This window comes from Primulina tabacum, chromosome 15 (genome assembly GCF_025594145.1).
Source record: "Primulina tabacum isolate GXHZ01 chromosome 15, ASM2559414v2, whole genome shotgun sequence".
Lineage (NCBI taxonomy): Eukaryota > Viridiplantae > Streptophyta > Magnoliopsida > Lamiales > Gesneriaceae > Primulina > Primulina tabacum.
Genome location: NC_134564.1, coordinates 28,829,536 through 28,857,311, shown reverse-complemented (window position 1 = coordinate 28,857,311; position 27,776 = coordinate 28,829,536). Strand labels below are relative to the sequence as shown.

Genomic DNA, 27,776 nt, shown 5'->3' with positions numbered 1-27,776 from the left:
ATTGATGGACGTGGAGACATAGTGGTGGAAATAGTCACCTCTGTAAATAACATGATTAATTTACCTACGAAACCCTTACCAGGAACACTGTTCGAGAATCATCGCAAGACAATGATTTTGAAACTTATGAGTAGTTGGCTCTAAGGTAAGTAAGAGATTGGTAGAATAGTTTCTTTGTAAGCCAATTGTTGTTTAGTGATTTTATTTACTCTATGTATAAAAAATATTTATTTTAATAAAATTTTACGTTCTTATGGGCAAAATATAAATATAAAGACCTATAATATACTATTATATAAAATATGAAATCGTACATTTGGTGGATATTATGAAACACATATTTACTTATTTTATATTCTAAATACATTCCTAATCAATTCAGCCGCCTAAAAAAATGATAAATGTCGTTGAATTTGAGACTAATATTTGTGATAACGTATACCATGTTCCATTGGTATAGACATAGAGATATTCCAACTGTTAAAGTAGTGTGCTGCAAGCCAACCGTTAGGTTGAGTTTTATTGATTATTATGTTATAAATCATCTTTATTTTAATAATATTTTACGTTTTATTCATTATGATATTTAGTTTATATGTATCTCATGCAACAACATAAATAAAAAAATATAAATAGTGGTGGATTTTTTTTTTTGAAATCTTTACGTTAAATTTATTTTAATTATTTGGTTGACAGGAAAATTTGTGAGATTATTCTCAATCGAATTGGAGAATGTTTTGTGTATTATTATTTTAGCGAACTTTGCTTTTATAAATATTGTGGAAGTTCAAATATGCTAAAAAATTTCTTGGAGTAAAAATCTACAAGTTTAATGGATTTTTTTTAACCTCTAATTCAAATTTATTTTTAATTATATGGGTGCTTTTCAAATTCATTTACTTATTTTGGGTGCTTTTCAAATTCATTTACTTATTTTTTAATCATTGAACTTCACGATCAAATCATTTTTTGAGCAAAACCAAGATATTTTAAATCCTGTGTAATGTGAATTATTTAAGACTAAATACTTCAAAAAAAAAAAAAAAAAAAAAAACTTAAATGCAAACAAATGCAACCTTGATCAAAAACATATTTCTAAACTCTAAAACACATTTGGACATACAAATTCAAAATCCTAAGAGGTGTATTCGTTGTAGAGATTTGCTGACTTTTTTAAATAACAGACTTTTGTGGTTGACGAATTTTTACCGACTTTTGCAGAATTTCACAGATTTCTAAAGATTTTCACATAATCTTGTAGATTTATTCTGCAATATTTTTTTTATATTTGTAAACTTTTTCATAAATTCCTATGCATTTTGTAATGTATTATTGTGATTTTTTTTTTAATTTATTTGAACTTACAATTGAACGTGAATAACTTTTACTTATTTCAAATATTTCTCTTTCTCAATATAATATTTTTTACATATTGATTTTACGAAAAACAATAAATAATTTAGTATTAAATTTATTGTAAATAAACTCCAATTATTTAATTCAAAGCATATTTATTTAAATATTTAATATTTTAAAAAAATACATAATAATACTTTTCAATAGTAATAAATAATCAAACTTAAAATACTTTCATTCATTTTAAATAAAATTTTGTATAAAAAAATATATCAATTTTGTTTTTGACAATATTTCAAATAAAAAAAAATAAACAAAACAATTATTTGTACCTAAAAATAAAAAATAAGTATGTTAAAATATTTGTAATTATTGTAAATTTATAAAATTTTAATATATATAATTTATTATAGTTATTTTTATATATGTATGTTGCTAAAATTCTAAAATTATGTATCAACCACACAAACACACACACACACACATACAAGTCAATGAAAAATATCATGTGCAAGAATTTTGAATTATAATCAAAATCGAGATATAGATTAATTAAAATTATATAAAATATTTAAACATCAAATGTTATATAATAATTAATAAAAAAACTAATTTTAATAATTAAAAATATTTATTAATTTCAATTTATAAGTCAATAAAATATTAAATTTTTTTTGTTATGTAGGGTAATAATTTTTAAATAAATATAATTTTAAATTTTATGAGTTTTTGTGACTGAAACTCCAAAAATAAAATGAACGATGTTAATAATTTTGATTTAAAACTATTTTTAGAAATTTAAAAATATATATGTTTTTAAAAATTACAAATAAAAGGAAAAATGTATGGATGAGAAAAAGAATGAAATTTTTAAATGTTTGTATTGAGTTTGAGAGATTTCCCATTTAATTATGTTGATAGGTCTTTATGTTGTTTTCTTTGCCTTCGTTGGCTGATAGTTGATGAACATGAGCGTGGACATCTATTTTCACTAGATCTAATTATATCCTAGTCTCCAATCTATATAGGAGAAGACATGTTGACGCATAAACTTGTGATGTAGTGACGCCTAAAAGCTCAAACTTTTAGAACAAGTGGTTACTTACATTCGACACTTCATTGTTTTGGAATGTTGTCTGTCGCATAAACAATTCAAGAAACTATAATCATGCCAAAGAGAGAACACATTTGTGCGTCTGCAAGTTTTCCTCAAAATATTGACACAACAATATGCGCTGGTCTAAAACTGTATCTGGAAAGGACACCGGAAACTGACAGCATCAACATTTTGTCCCCAATTAGCTGAAAACAGACAGGTGGTGGTTCAAATTCCTCATTCAAGTAGCCATTCTATTTCAACATAAAGTTTAATTTGATAAGTCTTCAGAAATTCCTACATGGTTTTTTACTATCTAGGATCTTTTGTCCGAGAAACCTGTTTCAGTGGATACTCGTGGGGAAGATAATGATGGATTTGCTGGCGACTTGTCTGCATTCTTGTTTTGTGCCACTGATTCAAAACCAGGGGGAATTTCACTTTCGAACAACGCATCCACGGCTGAGAGATAGAAGGATGGACTCGCAGGTACATTTCCAACAGAATTGTTTTGATTAGTGGATTCAAACCCTGGGGGGATTTCACTCTCAAACATGGAGGGTTCTTCAGATGCTAATGTTTGTATGCCTCCATCTTGATTGTAACGAATTTCTGGAAAAGGTGAAGTATCATCCAGTGGTATCTCCCCTGTAAGTGTCTTATATGCAAATTCTAGGCATGGATCAGTCCAGGAGTCCCCAAATTCATAGCAAGGCTGCGTATCTTGGGATGTTACATCATCATTGGGTTGCTTACCATTGGTCTTCCCTACAGTTTGCTCTTTAAAATTAGTATCGTCCTCTGCAAGAGGGTTTTTAACTTTGTTTGATGGCTCTTCATTCAAAGTGGCGTTGCCCTCTCCAAGAGGTTTTTCAACATTGTTTAATGGATCTTCTCCTCGAAGAGTTTCCACGACGGCATTTGCATGATCTGCAACTTTTTTTGTGGGGCCAAGATCAGACGGCAGAGGAACACGAGGAACACTAGTTGCAGAGGATCTCTTAGTAGCAGCCCTGCATGTTCGTTCACTTAATTCCACATTGGAGAGCATCTCAGGTTCGGACTTCGCGAGTCTCTTTGAAGCACGTAATGGCAAGTTCAAATCTCTTCTTTTCTTGGATTTTCGTAATTCTGACTGAGTTCCATGAGTTCGATTTTCCATCTCACTATCGAGAAATTTCTCCTCAGTGAAAGTATCATTAATAAAGGAGCAAATAGCTAAAACGTCAGCCATTGCCTTTTCACCTTGTTTAGAGCAATCCTCCGTGTGTGCAGGGCCCATTTTCATGTCAAAACGTTTATTTGAATTTTCACATGAAAACATTTCTTTAAGACTGACAGATCCAGCAGATGCAACTGTAAAGGTATCGGCCTTTGATGCCGCTTGAGTTTTTGTACTGGAAACACCTTCACCTAAAAACAGACGAATCACCCAGTCAGAACTACAGATGTTTGTAATGGCTAAAGACCACTGAATTAGTTTCATCCTAAAATAGGAAAAAAAAAGTACCATTTGCGTTTGATTCTTCACCAATAAAGAGCTTGGTCTTGGTCTCTAGTTGCTTGGATAACTTTTTATTAATTGGGGAGGACTACAAACAAATAAACTTATTTTTTTGTTAATTTAGAAAACAAAATAGCGAACCATAAATTTTATAAAACTGTGAAGAAAGGGATGATTATTTTGGACTGGGAACAAAGATGCCTGTACCAACGTAAAAAACAAGTTTCACTGGCCTAAGGGTAGCCGACCATGATTATCGATCCATTAATATTAGTTACGAACCATTAGTAAAACCATGGTTAAATAGGTTTACCAGGGCCGGACAGACCATTCCCCAGCTAAACATGTTACTTGGACCAGCCTGTCTAGTCTAATTTTGTAACACACTGTAAACTATCAATATACATATTAGTGTATCCGTGCTTAATGACCATCCATCTGGCCTAGGCCAGGGAAATTTTGACATAGCCTTATATGAAACAAATGCCAAGTCTTTTTAGTTGTACCATTATCAGTCGCCCAGGTATAATATTTTGGACATATCTAAACGACGTTTACTTGTAATGGGTGATATACTAACGCTTTCTTGATACATTTTCAGGACAACTACTTTTGACCTGCATTAACGCATGCATTACCCTGAGAGCGACACTTTGCTCACTTAACATCTTCTGTTGATAGGTGTCGATTTTACGTGTCTGAATATGTTACATAGTTTTGCTGTGTCGGTCGCATCCGTTTTTTGTTAATTTATTTCATAGTTAGTGTATATGAGCCACTTCTCACTTGAATTGATTGTTTTACAAGCAAAAGTGACAAAAATACGAACTCAAGTTGGTGGATGCAAAACTGAGCAGCAAGAGTCGTGCTAGGGCTGCAAAAAATTATGGCCCCAACACGAATTGAAGGAAACTTGAAGGAAACATAAGGCTGGGACAGAACAAGTTGCGCTAGGCTAGGCGAAAACCACCGCCCCAGCGTGAAATGATGAAAAAGTGGGTCGTAAACAGAGCATCTCGCACCATTCATTGAGCCTCAGTCGGAAGAAGTATCATATGAAGATGAGCCACCAATAAACTTCGGGGATGACGAAGTTGCCAAAACTATCAATTTGAGTTCATCGATAGTATTATCATACACACATCTACGGGATCATTCTCTTCCTCCAACACCGATTTCAAAAGATTTTGTTCTCTAAGAGGCAACACCAATGTTCTCTTCAGATGTTTACCATTCTATGGAGTGTTTTTGAGGTGACGAACTTACAGTGTGCACATCAAACCAGACTTTAAGGCGTATGAAACCAAGACCCATATACGGTGTCATATGACACTTTGGGCGTCGGCCACTCTTTGATGAGTGCTTCTGAGGGTCAAGCCGACGAATAAAAATCGATCGCTACATGGGAGACAATCCAAGAATTTTACTTCATTTTTACTTTGTTTAGTTCTTGCATCGCGTTCTTGTTTTCTTACCAACTTGATCATCTTTAATCCCTTATATTTTCGTGCAAGGTGTGCACAATGAAAGATTTTGAAGATTGGTGGCCTAAGAAATTCGCAGCAGTAGAAGAAGATTCATGTCCATCCGCAGTCCTCAAGCCCACCGCCTTACGATCAATCAGGGGAGTCTTCTCGTTCTTTGAGCTTCGTTTTTATCTCGTTTTATATTTAAACTGACCATTATGGATTGATACGTGAGGTTTTATGTCATGTGTCTTTGTTTGTTGCATTGGGGACAACGTAATGTTTTAGTGTGGGAAGCACGATGCTATGTTCTCATGTTTTGTTTGCATTACGTTTTGTTCTCATGTTTTGTTTTATTGTTGATTGAATAATCACACGCACACATATATATGCATTGAGTTGTGTCGGATCATGTAAAAATTAGTTCGAGACGATATGATGGTGACCTTCGGCCGATGATGAATATGAAATTATGACAGACATGTACATTGATCTTGGTTACACCATTGTTTAGGACACCCTTGTTTTTGAAACATGAAGTTTTTTGTTGAATGCTGAATCTGACAAGCACGTATGTTGTGACTAGTGAATTGTGTGAATAATCATGAAATTCATATGAATTGTTTGAGATTTGAAAAGCATTAGTTGTTCGTGGAACTTAAATGCACATCTTTCTAAGCAAATCTTACACACCAGCAACATGAACATGATTTAAGCAATTTCTCATCAACTTGTGAGTTGTTCAAAGCCTACCCAGAAAACATGTAATCCTTAGTTATCCCGTTGAGCCTAATGGAAATCGAGTGAGTTTAAATCACAATTTGAATCATCATCATTTGCATTCGAGCTACATTCCGACATTTATCCAAAAAAATGGAAACAAGAGAAAAAATATTCGTACCAGGGAGTTCATTTGCACTAGTGAAAATAGTTTCTTGCAAAAAGAAACTTACATAAACGGAGAATTTAAGGTGAGGGGGGAAGCGTGAAAAGAGAATGAAATTAGATTCCAAATAAATTCAAGGAAAGAAAAATGGGGAATGTATGGAGGATAAAGATGACAGATGAAAATCTAATTGTGCGTAATTCAATATTAATCATTGTACTCCCTTCCTTGTGAACATCTTACCTTTTCTTTTCTAGCACACATCTAAGCCACATTACACACCTGAAAAGTCCAGGTGATTTGTGTTTGTTCGTCAATAAGTAGTGGAGAAGGGATGCATAAGAGGTATGCTTGCACCATGTCAATTGATTTGTCTTGCAATTATGTGAATGTGGTCTACTTGAAGTGCATGCTACTATAAATAATACAACAGGCACACATTCACGTTTAATTAAAAAATGTAGCGTGTACATTTCAATGGGTGTGCAACGACTTGTGTTATGCTTTAGTATTTGGGAAGTATGTCAGAAAATTCGCTGAGGCATGAATATGAGCCATGAAATCGTGAAAAAAATTACGAGCCCAACACGAATTGAAGGAAACATAAGGCAGGGACAAAACGAGTCAGGCTAGGGCGGGCAAAAACGACCGCTCCAATGTGAACTAAAGAAAAAGTGGGTCGTAAACAGAGCATCTCGCACTAGGACGGCCAAAACTGAAGGAAAGAAAAAAGATCAGGCGTCGCACGCCACAGGGGAAATCAATCGCCACCCTAGGAGAAACGCAGAGGGAAGAGGGACATGGCAAGCGAAGAACAAGAACTCTGCACATCGTTTTCTCCTTTTCTCTTTTCTATTTGTTGCGATTAAGGATATTTTACCCTCAAACAATTATGTTTTGATTTCTTTTTGAAGATTGAATTTTGTTTTTAAGCATACATGATTATATTATTGTGTTTTTATTGCATCTTTGAAGCATGATCAACTTCGAAATGATTGTGTTATAACTGAGATCGCCATGAGATTATAATATGATAGAGTAACATAATTCATGGATCTAGAATTTTCATAAACATTCCAATAGGTCGAAAGCTAGAGGATTTCACGGTTCGTCAATACGATTGCAATTATTAAATAACACAATGACACTTGGTTACTGTATTTTGTTAATTAGATTAATATAGCTTGACAGAATATATTGAAAAACTAAGGAATCCCGTCAAAAGCGCGACTTATGAATTGAAATTCAATCATTAGAAGAGATTGAAGGGTATGTGAAATGAGATCTTAACAATTGTTTGTTTATTATTTTGATTTAAGTTATTTATATTGTGTTTGTTGAATTATTTTATTTAACTTTTAATTTAGTTTAATAAATTTCACCTTTTTGTCCAAGTTAACTAAATAATTGTGTTTGAGGTAAGTTTGTCATACATCAATCTCTGTGGGACGACACTTCATACTTGTTAAGCTATATTAAAACTTGACACGTACACTTGTGATAATATCGAGCAATTTGGAGATATTAAATTGTTCTAAATTATTGTGTTAGAAAAACTCGATCAGAAATCAAATCATAAAATGGAGAATATATATGAGACGAAAATTAAAAATATTAAAGGAAAAAAATATGCATAAATGAGTGTGATAGACCAAGTTTTTAACTCACGGAGGTTTTCTTCTTGATCGAACTGGGACAATCTATTTCCCTCCTCTTTGGTCTGCTGGCACAGCTACTGATATCGTTAGTTTCCAGATACCGCAAAACATCCTTTTTAGAACGAAATATGTAACCACTGACTGGATCTGTGTAAAACTGTGGAAATTAAGTATAACATCAGTGAGGAGCATCGATCACTAGAACCTAGTCCAAACAATACATAGCAATATCTTAGAATGAGAGACAAAAAATGCTGACAAGATGTGTAATGGCATATGCTTCCTTGCCATATATATTTCAGGTTCTGCTATTAAAAATCTAAGTATAAAATCATTAATCACCGGATCCTTTCTAATCTTGTCTCCAGATTGACTAGTTTTGATTTCTTTGATCCAACCTGGAGGTAGCCCATCAGTGGATGCAATCTCTATAGCAACCTGGATATCTTTGAAAAGTCAGAAAAAAATTGTATAAGATGGCTCACACATATTGTAGAGTTCATCATAGCACGAACCGCAGGCGAAGGTTGCTGGCTGTTCTTTTTAATTTCAGTAATGTAAGCTGCATTTATCATAGATTTGTATTTCATAGATGCTTCTGGCTTCAAAGAGGATTCACCAGAATTGTCAAGCTGAGAAGATAAAGTATAACAATTTTTTTTTAAAAAAAACAGTAAGTTTGAAAGAAATTAAAAAAATTAAGGAATAAAGGGACTGCAGATCTGAGATATTTTGAATCTAATAAATGATAATAACGGCTGACACTAGGTGCTTGAGGCTAGCATTTTTGTACTGAATTTAAAAACCTGATCTTATTCACAAAATATTTCATATTTATGGACTATAACATGGACACAAATAGAAATTATAGGACATTTTGACATTTGCTTATTCAACAGTTTCCATTAGAGAGTGCAAAAATTACCCAGAGAGCAACAATTTGCTTATTCAACCATTTCTGTTGAGTAAAGTAATAAAATGGCAAGATAAAGCAAAAGAAAATGAAGTAACAAAAGCAAACAATGACTAGTTTCTCACTCACAGGGGTTTCCTTGATCGATTGAAAATCATTTGTTTCCCTTCTCTTTGGTCTGATTGCACAACTACGAATATCATTTGTATCCAGAAAACGCAGAACATCTTTTTTGGAACGAAATATGTAGCCACTAACTGGATCTGTGTAATACTGTAGAAATAACATCAAAACAGAGGCATTTCTCACTGATAAGTTGGTCTAAATACTACATTGTAAAATATAAACAGGCAATAAATACATAAAACACTAGCATGATGATATATACTTCAGAGCCAACTAGTGATATGTCTGGATGAGTTTGGGCGTACAGCTGGGTTGAGAGCCAACTTGCTCAAATCAAACATTCATTTAACAGGCGTGGATACTTTGATTAGAGAAGAAATATTGCAGATTACGGACTTTCAGGTAGGAGTCTTCCCTTTCATTATCTGGGAATTTCCTTAGCCACCCAAAACTTTGTGCTGCCAATTATGATGTGCTGGTAGACAGTATATCAGCGCGTATTGAAGCATGGCCAAGAAGCACTTTGTCTTATTCAGACAAACTTGAGCTTACAAGGGCTGTCATTCAAGGGATTGAGTGCTTCTGGTTACAATTCTACCTATTTCTTTTGGAATCATAGACACAATTTACTCGTGTGGGAAATTTATGCGGACAAGTAATCATCCGCTGATTGCATATCCACCTTTTGTGTATCAAAAGAAAATGATGGTATGGGATTATGGGACTTGAGGGCATGGAATAATGGTCTACTTGCCAAGACATTGTGTAATATTCACAAACGAAAAAAGATACCTTGTGGATCAAATGAATAAAACAAGTTTTTCTTCTAAGGAGAAGCATATGAGACAAAAGGTACATAAGAATGATTCTTGCTTTGCTAGGAAAATCATTTTGATTTGTGATGAGATTCTGGTTTAAGGTTCAATGGATAATTCTATAGCACTATTGGGTGATTGGTTTGATGGAAAAAATGATATGTACAATCCTTATAGTTTTTTTGCTTCAAATTATTGAAACTGACCTTGGAAACCCCTGGCATGGAAGAGTTTCCTCATTCCTAAACATAAATTCTATGTATGGTTGTTTGCCCATCGGAACTTTCAGACTAGGGATAGACAGCCTTATGGGGTGGAGAAGAAATGTATTCTTTGTGGCGATTCTAATGAATGTTTTGATAATTTGTTTTTTTGTTGTCACTACTCGAATTCTCTTCGACGAAAATTTCAGAATGGCTTAGAAATAACAAACTTATGGGCTCACAACAAGCTCTTTTAAAGGCATTCATAAGGGTCCACCGAGGTATTTCTTCCCTGGCAAAGATGCAGTACATGGTTATGGAAGCTGTCATTTTCATACTTGGAGTGCAAGACATTGTTGGTTATTTGAGAATGAAAAACAAAGGGTTGATGACACTTTCGGAAAATACAGATATTTGTTCACCGTTTTATAATGTTTTGAGTAACCTTTGTATATTAGAAGTCTGGTGGTTTGTTATTGGTCTTCGATTTCTGAGCATGCCCAGTGTATCTGTACCTCCATGGTTTTTTGCCTTAATGATATGATCTTTCATGTCAAAAAAGATAAAATATTTGAGGTTTTGTCACAACAAAAGGAAAGGGAATTTTAATCACCAGATCCTTTCTAATCTTATCCCCAGATTCACTTGTTTTGATTTCTTTTATCCACCCTGGAGGTAGATCATCATCTGTTGTGAACTCATTGGCAACCTGGACATTTCTCAAATGTCAAAAGCTAAATAGTATAAGACGGTTAAAAATAAGACCCTGAGTTAGTATTAAGCTTATCAAAGCACAAACCGTAGTGATAGAGTGCTGGCTTTTCTTCTCTGTTTCAGTGGTACAAGATGTGTCTATAGTGGATTTGGGTACAGACACATCTGGCATTAAATGGGGTCGAGCAACATTTTTAACCTGAAAAGTTAAATTCACCAAAGGAGAGAGTGGATTTATAGAACAATTGAGAACATAAGTAACTAAGTGACAGTAGATCTATGATAATTTGACTCTATTTAATGTAAGGCACTCATACCCTCCACCCTTGGAGGAAAAGCTTTTTGTGCTAATTAGAATGAATTAAAATCCGTTAAAAAATCTGGATTAATTTTCTGAAACATTCAAAATTTTGCATGGGACACTGTTTTACCATCTACATGAGAAGAAATTGTGGGACATATTGACACTTGATAACGTTTGTATCATTAAAATTTTGTCACTCAAGATGCCTAAATTACCCATCGAAAATCTGAATTTAATAGCTAACACCTGAAATTTACACTGCGTAATATTTTATCATGATGCAGGGAGAAATGATTGGGCTTGTTGACTTTGATTGTGTCGGCATTTCTACTTTTTACATATAAAAACAAACACAGTGAATATCTTACGGGGCCAAATATCCAGCAAAAACAGATCTCCTTAATTTATGAGCTCAGGCAGATTGATCATGCAGCTTGTATGTACACCCTTTAATTGTAGTCCAACACCAATGTCAAACCCTTCTCCAAATGTACCCAACTCAAAAATATTTTCACGTCATTTAAAGAGCTGTACATGGGAAGATAAAATAAATAAACGGTAACACAATACCATTCCATCCTATCCCTACAAAAAACCACCCTACTAATTGACATTTAAGATTCCTCAGCAAAGAAGGTCAATTAAATACTACTTCCAACTTTGCGAAATCAGTAAACTCACTCTTAGTCTCTCAAATCAATATGCACTCCACATAATAAAACGTTACCACATCCTATAATCAAGTTCTGTTGAGAGGAACTTTCTCTTTTTCAGAATTTATATTTATCATTGTGATCAATCTTCTTTGACATCGTTTGGTTCGTGTGATAGGATAAGTAAATGATATATAATAAGAGTGATCATAAAATGAAAGGTAAGGATAAACAACCACAAACAAGAGAGGATAATAATGCCTACAGTGCGGGCTGCACGGACCTATCATAATCTTAATCATGCGTACCAAACACATGATAAGTGAAGGATTAAAAATCAATTATATCTTATCATGTACACCAAACAATGCCTTACAATCCTATCCCAAATTAAAACTACACAGAAAACATCTAATACTCCATACTCAAGGCCACACCACTGATGACCATGGAGATGAAACTCAACAATCTGTCAACTAGCGAGTGCCTTAATTACCAAAAGATCAACATTTTGCTCGTTTTGCAAATTAAACATTGTGAAATTGAGAAATTATGATAAAGCAACAATAAACAAACAAAAATTATTTACAGATGAGAATGGTTAACCAAGTTGTTGACTCACATTAATTTTATTCTCAATCAACTTCAAATCGTCCGGCTCCCTCCTTTTTGGTGTGACAGCACAACTACCTATATCATTTGTTTCCAAATATCGCATGACATCTTTCTTGGAACGAAATACATAGCCACTGATTGGATCTGTGTAATACTGCACAAGTAAGCATATCACGAAGTATGAGGCATGGCTCACATTGAAAGTAGTCCAAAAATTAAAAATATACTGTCGACTAAAACGCTAGTAGAAATACAAAAAAGGACATGCCGAATAGGCTGCAGGAACGTGCATCTTTTATTAAATAAAATTAAATGTTTTTCACCTGGGTAAAAAGGAGTTGAAAATAAAATTACCGGGTCCTTTCTAATCTTGTTCCCAGATTTACTTGCCCGGATTTCTTTTATCCAGCCTGGAGGTAGACCTTCCACAGATGAGCTCTCGGCAGCAACCTAGTTATGTTTGAAAACTGGGAATCTCAATTTTACAAGACTTCTAGAACAGATATAGAATTGAATATTGCACAAACCGCAGCGAGAGATGGCTTGCCCTTGTTTTGTTCAGAATTGCAACCTTCATCAGTTATAGATTTGACTTGCAGAGGTGTTTCTGGTTTTGAAAAAGTTTCACCTTCATTGTCAACCTGAAAAGATGAATGCTCAACAGAAAAAAGCATAAAAAGAAAACATGAGTTAAACACAGAAATTCGCTAACATCTTAATTAGCCTTACACAAATAAAGGGACGGGACTATTGATCTATAATGCTTTTAGAAACAGTTTATCATCTTACGTGTACAAAAGATTACTAACAGATGAAGATAAAAATTAAACAGCTTGCTTACAGGGATTCCACTCTTAATCAAGTTGAAATTATCCATTTTCCGCCTCTTTGGGGTGATGGCACAGCTACCAATATCATTTGTCTCCAGATATCGCAGAACATCTCTTTTAGAAAGAAATATGTAGCCATCAACCGGATCTATGTAGTACTGCAGAATTGAGAATAAAATTAAGGATAAGATATGGTACATCAGGAACTGGTCCAACTAATACAAATAGAACTACTTGGTAAACTATACATAGATATTGAATACATGCAGAAACCACACACAACGTGCAAATGCCAAATAGTGGGTGCAAAATCATGGTGCATACACCTACATGTTATAAATGGTCGAATTATTGGTCATGAGAGTATATTAGAAAGGTAAAAGAACTAATTACCGAATCCTTTCTAATCTTATTCCCAGATTTACTGGTCTTCACTTCTTTTATCCAACCTGGAGGTAGCCCATCTGCTGATGTGCTTTCAGTGGGAACCTAGACATCATTCCAACGTCAGAAGCTAAATTAAAAAACCAAGCTTGACATAAATATAGAATTATTATTGATCTTATCACAGTAACCATAGCAGAAGTGTGCTTATTCTTCTTTTCAGAAATGCAATCTTCATCTCTCATGGATTTGCTTTGTGAAGGCACGGCTGGCTTCAAATTGTTAAAACCAACATTATCAACCTGAAAGATAACCAATTAAAAGAGAGGAACAAAAAAATATGAATATATAAGAACTTGCGAGATATCTAAATTAGCATGTAGCAATAAAAGAACAAATTTAGAAGGCATACTAATTCAACATTTATTCAAAATGAATCTGAATTCATGTCAACTATTCAAATCTACACCAGTTATCAGTTTACCATCAAAATAAGAAGGGAATGTTGACCATATAAATCATTAGACTGCCAACTTCATGAGCAAAACTTCAAGACTAGGTGACCATTTGAAGTCACCGTAAAGTACCAAATGTTCAACAAAAATGGTGAGCATAGTAAGTCATGGCAGAGCTTCGAAATATTCATATCACATGGTTGGCATTCACTTCCGACTCCCAAAACTGATAAAAAAAACTACTCAATTACTACAGCCCCAGCCAGTAACCACATACAGATGGAGAAGTCTAAAGGTGATCCAAATCTTCCATTGAAAAGATCAACTCCACTGAATATCAGGCAAGACAACAAAATGGGCTTTGCTGCTACTGTGATGTAAGTATACAATGAATCATAAAGGTAGAACCAAGCAATTTAATCTCAGCACAGTAGAGAAAGACGTTACTGCAATGGGAAAGGACAGAGAAGAAACATGTGAAAGAGAAGTAGAGATTGAAGGAGATATATCATTGATAGGAAATAGGAGTAAACCACCATTAAGATATGTAGTTCCGTGAGGAAAAGGGCTCTAACGGATTTGATAGACATTGGAAGCATAGCTTCCCCAACAATAATACAGAAAGACATTTGGATTGTTCATTGGTGGAGATTACACTTTCGGTGGTTACCGTAGCTGACAGAAGCAAGACTATAAGTATGGCGAAGTGCTAGTCATTTTCCTAGAAAATGAATGGTTGTAAATTTAAGGCTGAGCTTTGAGTACTTCCTGGAGCAGACTGGATGTGGGTTGTGGAACTATAGCCTGGTGACATTTGATTACAAAGAAGAGTCTTATTACACCAAAATGGTAAAATGATCACTCTGTCCAGCATAATGAGATTTCTTGAATTATAGTGAGTTGTTACAAAGATCTCTCTCCCACTGACTAAAATTCGGGACGTTTATTCTATCCAAAATCTGGGCCATTTATTCTATTTTAAATAAATAGTAAATTCCTTTTTTTCTAAGATTTAACTCTTTTGTAACATTGTCACTGCCTTAGTCCAGTCTTGTCCTCTTGAAAGTCAGGAAACTGTTGTGCTATGCTTGTCACAAATTTTCCTAGGTTGCTTCCTTCAGCAGTGTATTACACCAGTTAATAAGAGCTTGAGCAACAGGCCGGTTCTAGTGTTTGGTCAATCGACGAGCTAGAACCCCTTGGGGATAAATGTGAAAGTTGCCATCCGCATCAACTGGAGGAAGAACAATGCCTGATTGATATTTGGGTTGATCTTCCTCTTGAGCAATGACACATGGAAAATTGGATGCATTCTTGAGCCATATGGTAATTAAAGCTTGAAAGCAACAGGTCCAATTTTTTCTAATATCATATAAGGACCGAAACCTTAGCCAAAAGCTTTGTTTGTTCCCTAAGGTTTTGGTTTCCCTGCCGAAAGGTTGTATTTTAAGATAAACCCACTCTCCCAACATTTAAATGTCTATCAGAACGCCTCCTGTTCGCATATTGTTTCATGCAATTTTTTTACTTTTTTTGATACGAAACTAAATTTTATTAAAATAAGAAAATGGATTACAAAGGATAGTAATCCTCAGAAAAAGATTACATAATGAAAATATAGTCTCTAAAGTAAAATCAACTGAAAACAAACTTCCAATCCCTAACTAAATCTGCAATAAATAAATTATTAAACTCTGGCAGCACTGTTGTCCAAGTCGCGACCCGGACTTTTATCTTTGCCCATACTTCATCCAAAGACTCTGCCGAATCCGAAAATATTCTTCCTCTCCAACCAAAGCGACCAAAAGATGGCGTGGACAACCATAAACCAAAAGCTCTTATTCCTTTTGCCGTTGGGGAAAACCGTCTCCATGATAAATAAGTCCCGGGCCTTTCTTGGAAAGGTCCATTCGACACATCTCTTGCAATACTCTTGTCAAGATTTCCCGCGAGAACGAACAGTGCAACAGAAGATGGTCCTAGTTCTCTTCATGTTTCCGGCATAAACTACACCATTGTGGACATAATGCGCAGTTTGAACACCTTTTTTGCACTGAGTCGCAAGTTGGGAGTTTCCCCAACGCCACTATCCACGAGAAGACTTGAACCTTGTACGGGACCGGTATCTTGTGTTGTCTCCTGTAAGTAATTGTGATAGAAGTGAGTTGATTTGGATGTCTCCTTCGTACCTGCTTATTATTTCCTCCATTGTGGTCTGATATGATTAACATTGAAACATTGAGACTGACCACCCTGCAAATCCATTTCCATAGACTTCTCACCCATCGAGTCATTTTCTTGGAGTCTGGATAAGGCACCAGCAACCTTACTATCCCTTCCCTCCTTGTATTCTATAGTGAAGTTGTGTTGCATGAGTTTCACCAACCAATTTTGATGTAATGAAATAATAATTTTCTAACCCTTCAAAAATTTGAGGCTAGAGTAATCAGTTTTTATTATAAATGAACTCCCCACTAGGAAGTTGCTCCATTTAGTCACCGCAATCATGAATGGCCAGTATATCCTTTTCATAGGTGGATGAGTGATTTTTGGGACATAATGCATGACTCAAGTAAGCAATTGGTCTATTATTTTGCATCAATACTGCTCCCACATCAGTTTGACTAGCATCAGTTTCCGATATAAATGGTTTTGAGTAATCTGGTAAAGCCCATACTGGTGCTTCAATCATTGCTTTCGATAGCCTTTCAAAAGCCACAGTAGCCTCTGAGCTCCATTTAAAATTATCTTTCTTAAGTAAGTTGGTCAATGGCCTAGCAATCTCTCCACAGCCTTTTATGAAACATCTATAATACCCATTAGGCCCCATAAAACTTCCAAGTGCCTCAAGGTTCTTAGGAATAGGCCAATTGACCATGCTATCAATCTTTTTAGGATCAGTTGTGACCACATCCCAAGAAATAACATGACCCAAATACTCGATGCATACCTCATCTGCCTTTGGCTGCCAACCTTGATTGGCCACTACACCAGCTGGATATGAAGAATGATTTACTTAATGAAGAACATGGAAGAGGAAGTTCACGAGTCAACCTCCTGGTTTTGAGGAGAAGGTTGGAAGTCAGTTTGTATGCAAACTCTACAAGTCTCTTTATGGGCTCAAACAATCCCCATGTGCTTGGTTTGACAAATTCTCCAAAGTCATCAAGAGGTTTGGATACAGTTAGGGAAAAGCAGACCATACACTGTTCGTCAAACATTCGGCGTAAGGGAAGATAACCGTTCTTATAATGAATGTTGATGATATAATTGTCACAGAAAACGACTGTCAAGAAATGGAGAACCTTAAGCTGATGATGGCCAAGGAGTTTGAAGTCACAGACCTAGGGACATTAAGATACTTCTTCGGAATGAAAATTGCTAGAAGTAACAGATTTTTATTTCTCAAAGAAAGTATATATTGGATATATTGGAGAAAACAGGAATATTGGGGTGCAGACCAAGCCAAACACCGATTGAGTTGGGGAATAACAGATAAATGTTAAAAGGAAATCCGGTGGATCAAAGTTCTAAAATTCGTTAGACGTTAGACGTTAGACGGGCGTCAGACCAGCGCCTAGGCCGCCTAGGCGCCGCTAGACAGATTCCACAGTATCAAGTATCAATAGACCGCCAGACTCTTCCCCTTGGCTCGAATGATGAAGATGAAACGATATTCCACATAAAGAAAACGAAACGATATTCAACACAAGGGAAACTTTCTACAGACCGCAGGGCGCAGACTAGGTTTTCTTGTTACCTCTTGGGAGTTAGTTTAGGCCTCAGGGGCTGACACCTGCCAAAGGTCTATTCTTCACAAAAAGTGATCATCGAAGAACAAGTGCATTCACTGATGCAGGTTGGGCTAGATCTGTCACTGATCGAAAATCGCTGTCAGGATGTCTAAATATTATATTATTTAGATGAGATTTGGTAGGATTAAACTTGGTAAGATAATTATGGGATTAGATACACTTTTTGTACTCTATTCGTTAAAGCTTGGAAAATGTTTGGTGCATTGGTGGAGCCAAATGGCACAACTTTAAACTCATGCAACCCATGATGTGTTACAAAAGCAGTCTTGTACCTATCTTCCTCCTTCAATCTTATTTGAAAGTAACCTTGTTGTAAATCAATCTTCGAAAATATTTGAGAACCATGCAACTCAGAGATTAAATCTCTACCATAGGCATGGGAAATATATTTGTGACTATTAGATCAATTCGTTTCCAGTAATCAACACAAACCTCCAAGATGAATCTTTCTTTTTCACTAGTAAAGAAAAGGATGCAAAAGGACTATTACTGTTTCTTTCTTTTTCACTAGCAAAGAAAAGAAAGCAAAAAGAGTATTGCTGGGTTGTGTCACCCTGTTCAAGCATTTCATGCTCGATTTTTCTCTATTTCATCTTTATGGTTATGAGAATACCAGTATGGTTTTTGCTAATCATCACAATAGTAGCGAAACTCTTTTTCTCTTCTTGCTTGATACTAAGCTTGTAAACTTTTTCAAGGGAAGACTTGACCTACTTTAGACTTCATCGAGGAAGGTGGTAACTGGTTTTTTGTATAATAAGTAGTTTCTAATCAACTCTAAGGAAGTGAACTATGTTTGATACTTCCCCGTGGATGACTACATCCCATATTTTTCCAAGCTTGTTCGTTAGTTTTCTTTATCACTTACAATTTGTTTTCCCAACTTGCCATATTGACTGCTTGGGTATGTGTTCTGGGACGATATTTTTGTATCACCAATCTTGTTTCAGTTTTCAATCATCTCAGAAAACTAGAAATAAATCTTTAGTAAGCCCTAGATTTTTGCTTTTAAAATAATTCATCAAATTTCTCCTGATATGAACTGAGATCATCTTCCTTGGTTAAATTACTGAACTCAATAACCACATCCTTATTTCCTACTTCAGAAAATCATTCGATGATGAGGTTGCAAAATCATTCCCAACCAATGCCCATTTTCCGTTCTACATACTCCATATACCATAGGTCAGCCTTCCCACATAAAGTGTTAACTCACCTTTGTTACCACCCAACATATGCACATGATTATATGTCCTAATATCTAATTAATTATTCATGACTTGATTTTCCACACATTTCAAATTGTTACCACCCAAAATATGCACATGATTTTACATGTCCTAAAATTTAATTAATTTGTTCAAGACATGAACACATGTAAGATACTAGTAATTTTTTGTTAAATTGGACGATAACCACGTTTAGCTGCCTTTAGAATCACTATTATGTGCTGCAAAACAAATTCAACAGTTTATCAACTTGAGAATACTAAATCACCACAAGATCAACACTTTTTCTTGTATAGTAATTTCTTCAATGTAAACAAAATACAATGATAAGTGTGATTAAACATATGAATTAAATTGGTAGAAAAATATTGTAATAGAAAGCAGAATGGCTGGTATCTTTATCATAAAAGAATAAATCATCAAGTCATTTTTTCCCAATTTATCTACTCTTCACGTGATACGAGGGTTATAAGGATTGGGAGAAACAAAAAGGTGGCAAACCCTAGTGCCAGAGCGAAGCCACCACTTTTTTGACACCCACCGGCCAATGATCAGCAACTAGTTATTTTTTTAGTAACAAAAAAAGAAGTTTAATGTCTTCAAAAATGAAAAGAATAAGGTGAAGAAACACCTAGCTGTTAGATGGTATGCCACCTCTGGCCTGATGGCTTCTTTAATGATAAATCCAGGAATTGATCCGTGAGGACATAGTGTGAAAAATCTTGGCAGCTAAAAAAAGTTCTCAAAAAACAATAAATAAATAAATAATCAACTTGTTGGAGCAATTGACCAAGTTTACAAAATCCAACACTTTCAATTTTTATCTAGATGTGTTTCCACCACCCGATTTTCCCTGTATATTGTGCTTTGATATGTAAAAACCTAAAAAGTGTATCATCAAGCCCCAATCAGCAATGGAAAAGTGGCTAACTGTCATACTATACAGCACGTCTTTTTTTTTTGATAAAAAAACTAGAATATTATTATAATAATGATAAGAGTTTACACCCACGAGACACCGAATTAGTCAGGGATTTAGTATGACTTAGTTAACAAATAAAATTCCAATCCCTGACTAGGTCCGATATGAGCAAATGATGAAACTGTGGCATGTTGATCGTCCAACTCGCTACTATACAGCACATGTCTTGGTCGCCAAAGACCTAATAAATAATGACCAGGCAGCAAGAAATGCCGGTTCACAATGAAAAGTGGCCTAGTTTTCTTGACTGACCAAGACAGTCTTTTGAAGCTTTTCAAGCTTAAAAACATTGTTGGATCATCATATGATGTGTATATGACTCAAACTGAGGCGGAGTGTTGAAACACAACTTCCAAATTTCAACAGAAACATTATTTTGATTTAGTTTGAGTTAAATAGGTCCCCTAACCAGGTCAAGATGTTAAGTCGACTTGTTTCCTTGTAAATATAAGTACCTCGTGCTATAAAAAAATTGACTTTTTGTCATACCAAATTAAGTATCAAGTATAAATGAATAACAAGTACTTCTCTCGAACTCAATAACACAGAAACAAAGCAATAAAAGGCAAAACAAATAAAGTATAGACAACGGAATTCAACTAAGCCACACACTCACAGGAATTTTATTCTGCGTCAGCGTGAGATCACCCAACTCCCTCATCTTTGGTTTGACAGCACAACTACCAATATCACTAGTTTTCAGATACCGCAACGCATCATTTTTAGAACGAAACATGTAACCAGTGACTGGATCAGTGTAGTACTGCAGAAATTATGAATACATCATAAGAAAATGACTGAACTACAAAACTAAGTGAAAGATGAGATATGACAAAATAACATGCATGGAGCTTTTTTTATGGATACAAGAGAATAGTAAAGGATTGTTCACCGCATCCTTTCTAATCTTATTCCCAGATTTCCTTGTCATAATTTCTTTTATCCAGCCATTAGGTAACCCCTCAACTGATGTCCTCTCAGCAGAAACCTAGACAAATACAAAATTTATAAAGTTTAACCAAATGAAATGATTTAATAAATCTACAGTCAGTGATGATCTCATCAGCACAAACCATAGAGGAAGATTGCTTGTTCTTCTTTTGAGGACTGCAATCTGTATCCGTCATGGATTTGCTTTGAAGGACTGTGTCTGACTTCGGAAAGGGTTCACCAACATTGTCAGGCTGAAACATTAAGAATTTAACGAAGAGAAAAATAAAAAGTAATCCGTGAGAAAGCGAGAAATCTGCGACATATCTGCATAGAATCCTACATCAATGGGAGAACTAGTTGCAATACTTGAGCAGCACAAATGGTGACTGTCACAAAACTAGAGTAAGAGATGTTTCGCAGGGTAAATTATAAAGTACATTTAGTTTTACTAATAATTAAAACTATGAGTTTATAGGTTGAACCTGTCTATTTCATAATTGGTATCAGCATACCATACAAATAAAAAAATGGTAGGGAAATTCGGACATTTAGCTACGTTTGCATATCCAAAATTCTGAAGCTCAACGATTCTAACAATCAAGGAGATGTACCAACGCAATAAAACTGCGCCAGATATCCTAAATATGGGAATTCAGTGATTCCAACAATTGAGGAGAAATGCCAAATGACATATTTTTATAAAATACGTCAAATGTCCAACTAAGAAAGCTACTACATTGCTTCCTCATACAATAAGATAGTGTGGTAACAAAATGTAAATACAACATTTTCTGTTGAAGACCTTTCCCAAATTCAAAAAACTTTTGCTCCTCTGACTGACCCAAAAAGAAAAAAAAAAACAAAACAAAAGTTTCACACAACACGAGTAAATGCAAGATTAGCCATCACAAAAAAAAGGCACCCAGAACCGACATTTCAATATTAATATTGTATTAGATAGGATTTTATCTTTAAGCATTTGTATTTTAAATCTTAGGATTAAGATAATTAGTATCAGATTTTATTCCTTAGTTTTAGAAGTTGGGCATAGAGCTCTCTATAAAGTTCATTGTATTTTCCCATTTTCCGATTAACATGAATAAAGCAGCCTATTTCTCTCTCATAAAAAACCACACGGTATCATAGACGAGAGAAACCCCGTGATCAAATACGGCAAGGTTTCACCGTCCAAGTCCTCCAGCCCCGAAACAATGGCTTCTGCACCAACATCAGCCGATATCTCTTCTGCTCCAACATTCAGCCACAAACTAAATGAAGAAAACTTCCTACAATGGTCGCAAGCTGTCCTCGTTTTTATTCGGCAGAGGAAGGGAGGACTTTATCTCCGGCACATCAAAATGCCCTGAATCCACCGATCCGAAGTTTAAGGTGTGGAATTCCGAGAACAATATGATTTTGTCTTGGCTAATCAACTCGATGACAATAGAAATCCGAGAAAACTTCTTATTTCATTCGTCAAGGGAGATATGAGATGCTGCCCGTGACACCATTTCCTCCAGAGACAATACATCGGAGTTATTTGGCATTGAAAGCAACCTGTGTGACCTTCGACAAGGCGACTCTACAATGACTGCTTACTTCACCATCCTCACACGACACTGGCAACAACTCAATCTCTTTGAGGCCTACAAGTGGAAATGTCCTAACAATAAAAATGATATTGCGCAATTGTGGAACAAAGGAGAATCTTTAAATTTCTGTTGGGCCTCAATAGCACACTTGATGAAGTGCGTGGTTGAATTTTGGGGACCAGACCCTGCCCAGTCTTGGCGCGGTATTCTCGGAGGTCCGCCATGAAAAAAAGTAGCAGAAAAATAATGCTTGGACCTTCAGCTGGTGTATCCGCTACAGACACATTGGCCCTCAGTGTTGTCCATAAGCCTCCGCTGCCGGTTTTTGATGATTCGGGTACTGGACGTTCGTCACAACCCTTTTAACAACAGTGAGAAATTCGAGCAAGGACGCCCTTGGTGTCTGAAATGCCGAAAGCATAAACAACACTGGATACTTGTTGGAGAATTCATGGGAAGCCCGCTGATTGGAAACCGGCTCGAGAAAGGAAAGCAAATGCTGCAGCAACGGAAGATCAATCCCATGATTCCCAACCTTTCACAAAAGAACTCGATGTACTACAAAAAGTGTTCTGCCAGAATAATTCAGCACCATCTTCTCAATGGATAGCACCCGTCATGTTGCACGTAGAGGTAATTCCTCTTTTGCTTTGATTACGTGGCTTGAATTATCAAACAATTGGAAAGTAACTCTGGTGCCTCACATCACATGGCTGGAAATTTGGAAAATTTTCTTCTTTCAGTCCATGTAAAAATTCCCAAACAGTATGCATTGCAAATGGTGCTTGCTCACGAGTGGCTGGTTATGGTTCGGTTCAATTAACTCAGGATATTTTCCTACAGTCTTATTTATTTGTGCCAGATCTTAATTGCAATCTACTACTCAACAGCGATATCAAATGTACGTCTAAATTCTTTGTTGATTCTTGTGTTTTCCAGGATTTGGCATCGGGTAGGACGAGTGGCAGTGCTAACCTATGTGCGGGACTGTATCTTCAGAAGATGAACATTTTCAAGAGAACCCTGACCACCAATTCCTACAAACCTTCATTGTCTTATTCTGTTTTGACGTCAAATTCAAATAAAGATAGTCAGATTTTGATTTGGCACTATCGTTTAGGACATCCAAATTTTCTGAACCTTGATGTTTAACAAAAATATGTATTCTAAATCCTTGTGTCCTATTTTTCAATTGTCCACACATACATGTCCCACTTTCATGTCACAACATTACAAACCGTCTAAATCATTCTCCTTTATATACAGTGATATTTGAGGCCCCTCGAATGTGACAAATATTAGTAGCATCCGTTGGTTCCTATTATTTGTTGATGATCACACACGTCTATCTTGGGTTTTCTTAATGAAAGACAAATCTGAAACTTTTCATATTTTCAAACAGTTCCACACCATGATTCAAACCCAATTCTATACCAAAATTCATATTTTGCGAACAGATTGAGCCCATGATTATTTCAATTCAGTTTTGAGGGGGTACCTACAATCCCAGGACATCAATCATCAAAGCTCATGCCTTGACACACCTCAACAAAATTGTGTTTCTGAGAGGAAAAACTGTCATCTCCTAGAAGTTGTCATGTCCTTATTGTTTACAAACAATGTTCCTAAATGCTATCGGGGGGATGCCATTCTGACAGCCACTTATCTCATCAATAGAATGACTTCTAGGGTCCTTAAATTCCAAACCCCTGTCCAAACTTTTCTTAAATCTTTTCCCAACTCGCACCTACTTCATGATATCCCAATCAAAGTCTTTGGACGCACATCATTTGTTCATGTCCATTCCCATAACCGCAGCAATAAACTCGAACCCCGGGCCGTCAGATGTATCTTCCTTGAATATTCTCTAAATCAGAAGGGTTACAACTGCTACTCTCCAACACAAAAAAGGTTCTATACCTCTATGGATGTCCCATTCTTCGAAAATGATCCCTTTTATCCCAGCTTTTCGCTTCAGGGGGAGAAATCCAATGTACAACCAAAAACTTGGGATCCCATCACACCATCCATTTCTTCTCTCGAGCCACCTGCCATAATCCATATTGAACCCGAGCCGTCTTCTTCTCCAGTAACTAGTGAGCTCCCAACCTCTAGAAAATCCAAGGTAGAACCGAACACTTGAGATCCCATCACACCATCCATCTCTTCTCTCGAGCCACCTGCCATAATCCATATTGAACTCGAGCCGTCTTATTCTCCAGCAACTAGTAAGCTCCCAACCTCTAGTGGTCCACATCCCACTCAACCAATTCAAGTGTACTCTCGACGAAAACATCACAACGGAGTCTCCAAGGTCCAACGCTAACCCACACTGTCCAAGACTCTTCCAAGCTGCTAGAATCTGGTAACCTTGAAAAAATACTCCTGTGTTGGAAAATTACTTGGATGATAGACCCCTCGCTCTAAGAAAAGGGGTTAGAAGTTGCACACAACACCCCATCGGGAATTTTATCTCAATTGAATGCTTTTCTCCAACATATTGTGCATTCCTTTCAAATTTAGACCAGGTGCAGATTTCATCCACTATTAATGAAGCTCTTAATGACCCAAAATGGAAAGCTGCTGCGATTGATTAGATAAAAGGGCTCTCGAAAAGAACAAAACATGGAAAATTTCTGATCTCCAACCGGGAAAGAAAACAGTTGATTGCAAATGGATCTTCACGGTCAAACACAGGTGTATAGAAGTATAGAAAAGTTCAAAGCACGACTTGTAACCAAAGGGTGACACAATCATATGGTTTTGACTACCAGGAAACATTTACTCTTGTAGCAAGACTCAACACTGTTTGAGTCCTCTTATCAATTGCTGCCAACTTAGATTGGTAATTGCATCAACTTGATGTGAAAATTGCGTTCCTTAATGGAAATCTTGAAGAAGAGGTATACATGGACATTCCTTCTTGTTTTGCATCAGCAGTCACAAAAAATAAGGTGTGCAGATTACAAAAGTAACTTATGGTCTCAAACAATCACCTAGGTCGAAGTTTTTCTGATTTGCCAATGTCTTGAAAGGAGATGGATACACCCAATGTCAAGCTGATCACACGTTATTTGTAAAGCATCTGGGGGAAGGAATGACTACAGTACTCATTGTCTACGTAGAGATCATTGTTCTTAGAGGGAATCACGAGGAAGAAATGTCACATGTAAAAGCTCTACTCTCGAAGGAATTCGAAATGAAAAACCTCGGACACCTTAGATGGGAATGAAAGTAGCAAGATCATCGATGGGAATCTCGATCTTACAACAAAAATATGTTCTAGACCTTCTGAAGGAAACTGGTATGTTCGTAACTTCGGATGCAAACCAGCTGACACACCCATGGATCCGAACATCAAGGTGGGAACAAACCGGGATAGTCCTCAACTTGACGAGGGAAGATATCAAAGGCTAGTAGGCAAACTTATATACTTGTTGCATACACGGCCGGATATCAGATTTGTTGTGAGCGTTATGAGTCAATTCATGAACAACCCTGCTGGAGAACACATGGAAGCTACGTATCAAGTGTTAATGTATTTAAAAGATACTTTTGGAAAAGTACTCATTTGAAAAACGTCAATCAGAACAATTAAAGTTTACAGTGATGTTGATTGGGTTGGGTCCCCCACAGATAGACGTTCTACTTCTGGATACTGTCCATTTGTATGGGAAATATGGGAAATTTGGTGACATGGCGAAGCAAGAAACAACCAGTGGTAGCTCACAGTAGTGCGGAAGCTGAATTTTGATTGTTAGCTCGTGGAATTTGTGAAAGGATGTGGATCGAGAGACTGTTCAATGAGTTGAAGTTAGAAGGAAATCACCCAATGGATCTTATGTGATAATCAAGCAGCCATCAACATATACAAGAATCCAGTTCATCGTGATCGGAATGAACATATTGAACTGGATCGACACTTTATAAGTGAGAAGGGGGATTGTTGAGCTGAGTTACACTCCTACTCAGTTACAAGTTGCAGGCATTTTGACAAAAGCCCTTCATCGGCCTATTTTTGAAGAATTGTGTTCCAAGTTGGGCATGTTGAACCTACATGACTCAACTTGAGGGGAAGTGTTGAATATTAAATATTGTATCATTATCAACTAATTAAGATTAGATATGATTTTATCTTAAGCATTTGTATTTTAAATCTTAGGATTAGGATAATTAGTTTCAGATTTTATTCCTTAGTTTTAGATTTCTAGTTAGGCATAGAGTTCTATAAATTTCATTGTATTTTCCCATTTTCAGATTAACGTGAATAAAGCAGCGTATTTCTCCCTCAAAAAAACCACACATTTAAGGTCCCCAAAGGAAAAATCTATCCAAAAAGTAATGTCAAATTTGCATCATCGTACCACAAATCACCTTTGGTTCTCCAATCAACACACACTAAAATCATCAGTGAAACCAGGCAACTAAAGCATAAAGATCTTCAATGGGTTTCATTCTATTTTTACAGTTAAATAAATTAATCATGGCTAATTGATGCTTCCAAATTCTACTTCACAAGTTCAGCAGATTCAGTGGTGCACGAGCAATCTACCCTGGCAACATTTATAACACCGGATAATTGAACCAAAGACATTCATACATTAAGGTGGAAATAAATAAAAACAAAAGGTAGCAACTGATGAATCGGAAAAAAAAATGAACTAAAGGCAAGAAAAAAATTATTACGGATAAGAGTAGCTAAACAAGTTGCTCACTCACAGTGACTTCATTTTTATTCAACTTGATTTTGTCAAATTCCTTCCTCTTTGGCATGCAGGCGCAACTACCAATATCATTCGTTTCTAAATACCGCAAAGCATCTTTTTTTGAGAGAAACATGTAACCATTGACAGGTTCAATGTAATACTGCAGAAATTTAAAATGGCATAAACAATGAGACATAGTTCACAATATAAGACTAAAAAAATAAATTTAGATGATAAAATATTTTCAGAGTGATAAACAAGACATGATAAAAAAACACATGTAAGAAAGTGCACTAAAGCACAGCCACGTCAAAATATGAAGCTTCACATAAACCACATCAATTTTCACTCAGAAAATTATAAATTTAAGGTAAACAGGCTAATCACCGGATCCTTTCTAATCTTATTCCCCGATTTACTGGTCTTGATTTCTTTTACCCAGCCAGAAGGCAGCCCATCAGCTGGTGTTATCTCAACGGCAACCTAGACATTGTTGAAAAGTTAAAAGTCAGGTTATATAAGGTAGATTGATCCGATTGAG

General features: G+C 35.8%; 1 protein-coding gene and 1 pseudogene across 6 annotated transcripts in view; both read right to left on the bottom strand.

Moving 5' to 3' along the window:
- The window catches only part of LOC142526782 (reticulon-like protein B4), a 41,562-nt pseudogene that overhangs the window by 4,056 nt on the left and 9,730 nt on the right, over positions 1 to 27,776 (bottom strand).
- Positions 2,396 to 27,776, bottom strand: part of LOC142526781 (uncharacterized) — a 49,012-nt gene continuing 23,631 nt past the window's right edge. For 2 of the 6 annotated variants that reach the window (XM_075631365.1, XM_075631367.1), the window contains exons 10-28: positions 27,623 to 27,718; positions 27,249 to 27,395; positions 21,078 to 21,188; positions 20,897 to 20,992; positions 20,621 to 20,767; positions 13,709 to 13,825; positions 13,533 to 13,628; positions 13,151 to 13,297; positions 12,837 to 12,950; positions 12,664 to 12,759; positions 12,317 to 12,463; positions 10,823 to 10,936; positions 10,637 to 10,732; positions 9,009 to 9,152; positions 8,482 to 8,598; positions 8,309 to 8,404; positions 7,977 to 8,123; positions 3,963 to 4,044; positions 2,396 to 3,865 (exon numbers count right to left, since the gene is read on the bottom strand). In XM_075631365.1, coding sequence (XP_075487480.1) covers positions 2,769 to 3,865; positions 3,963 to 4,044; positions 7,977 to 8,123; positions 8,309 to 8,404; positions 8,482 to 8,598; positions 9,009 to 9,152; positions 10,637 to 10,732; positions 10,823 to 10,936; positions 12,317 to 12,463; positions 12,664 to 12,759; positions 12,837 to 12,950; positions 13,151 to 13,297; positions 13,533 to 13,628; positions 13,709 to 13,825; positions 20,621 to 20,767; positions 20,897 to 20,992; positions 21,078 to 21,188; positions 27,249 to 27,395; positions 27,623 to 27,718 — 3,207 coding nt within the window. In that variant the 3' untranslated portion in view covers positions 2,396 to 2,768. Of the gene's footprint in view, positions 3,866 to 3,962; positions 4,045 to 7,976; positions 8,124 to 8,225; positions 8,405 to 8,481; positions 8,599 to 9,008; positions 9,153 to 10,636; positions 10,733 to 10,822; positions 10,937 to 12,316; positions 12,464 to 12,663; positions 12,760 to 12,836; positions 12,951 to 13,150; positions 13,298 to 13,532; positions 13,629 to 13,708; positions 13,826 to 20,620; positions 20,768 to 20,896; positions 20,993 to 21,077; positions 21,189 to 27,248; positions 27,396 to 27,622; positions 27,719 to 27,776 lie in introns of all 6 variants that reach the window. The other 4 variants (XM_075631366.1, XR_012815350.1, XM_075631368.1 and 1 more) reach the window with 4 other exon arrangements.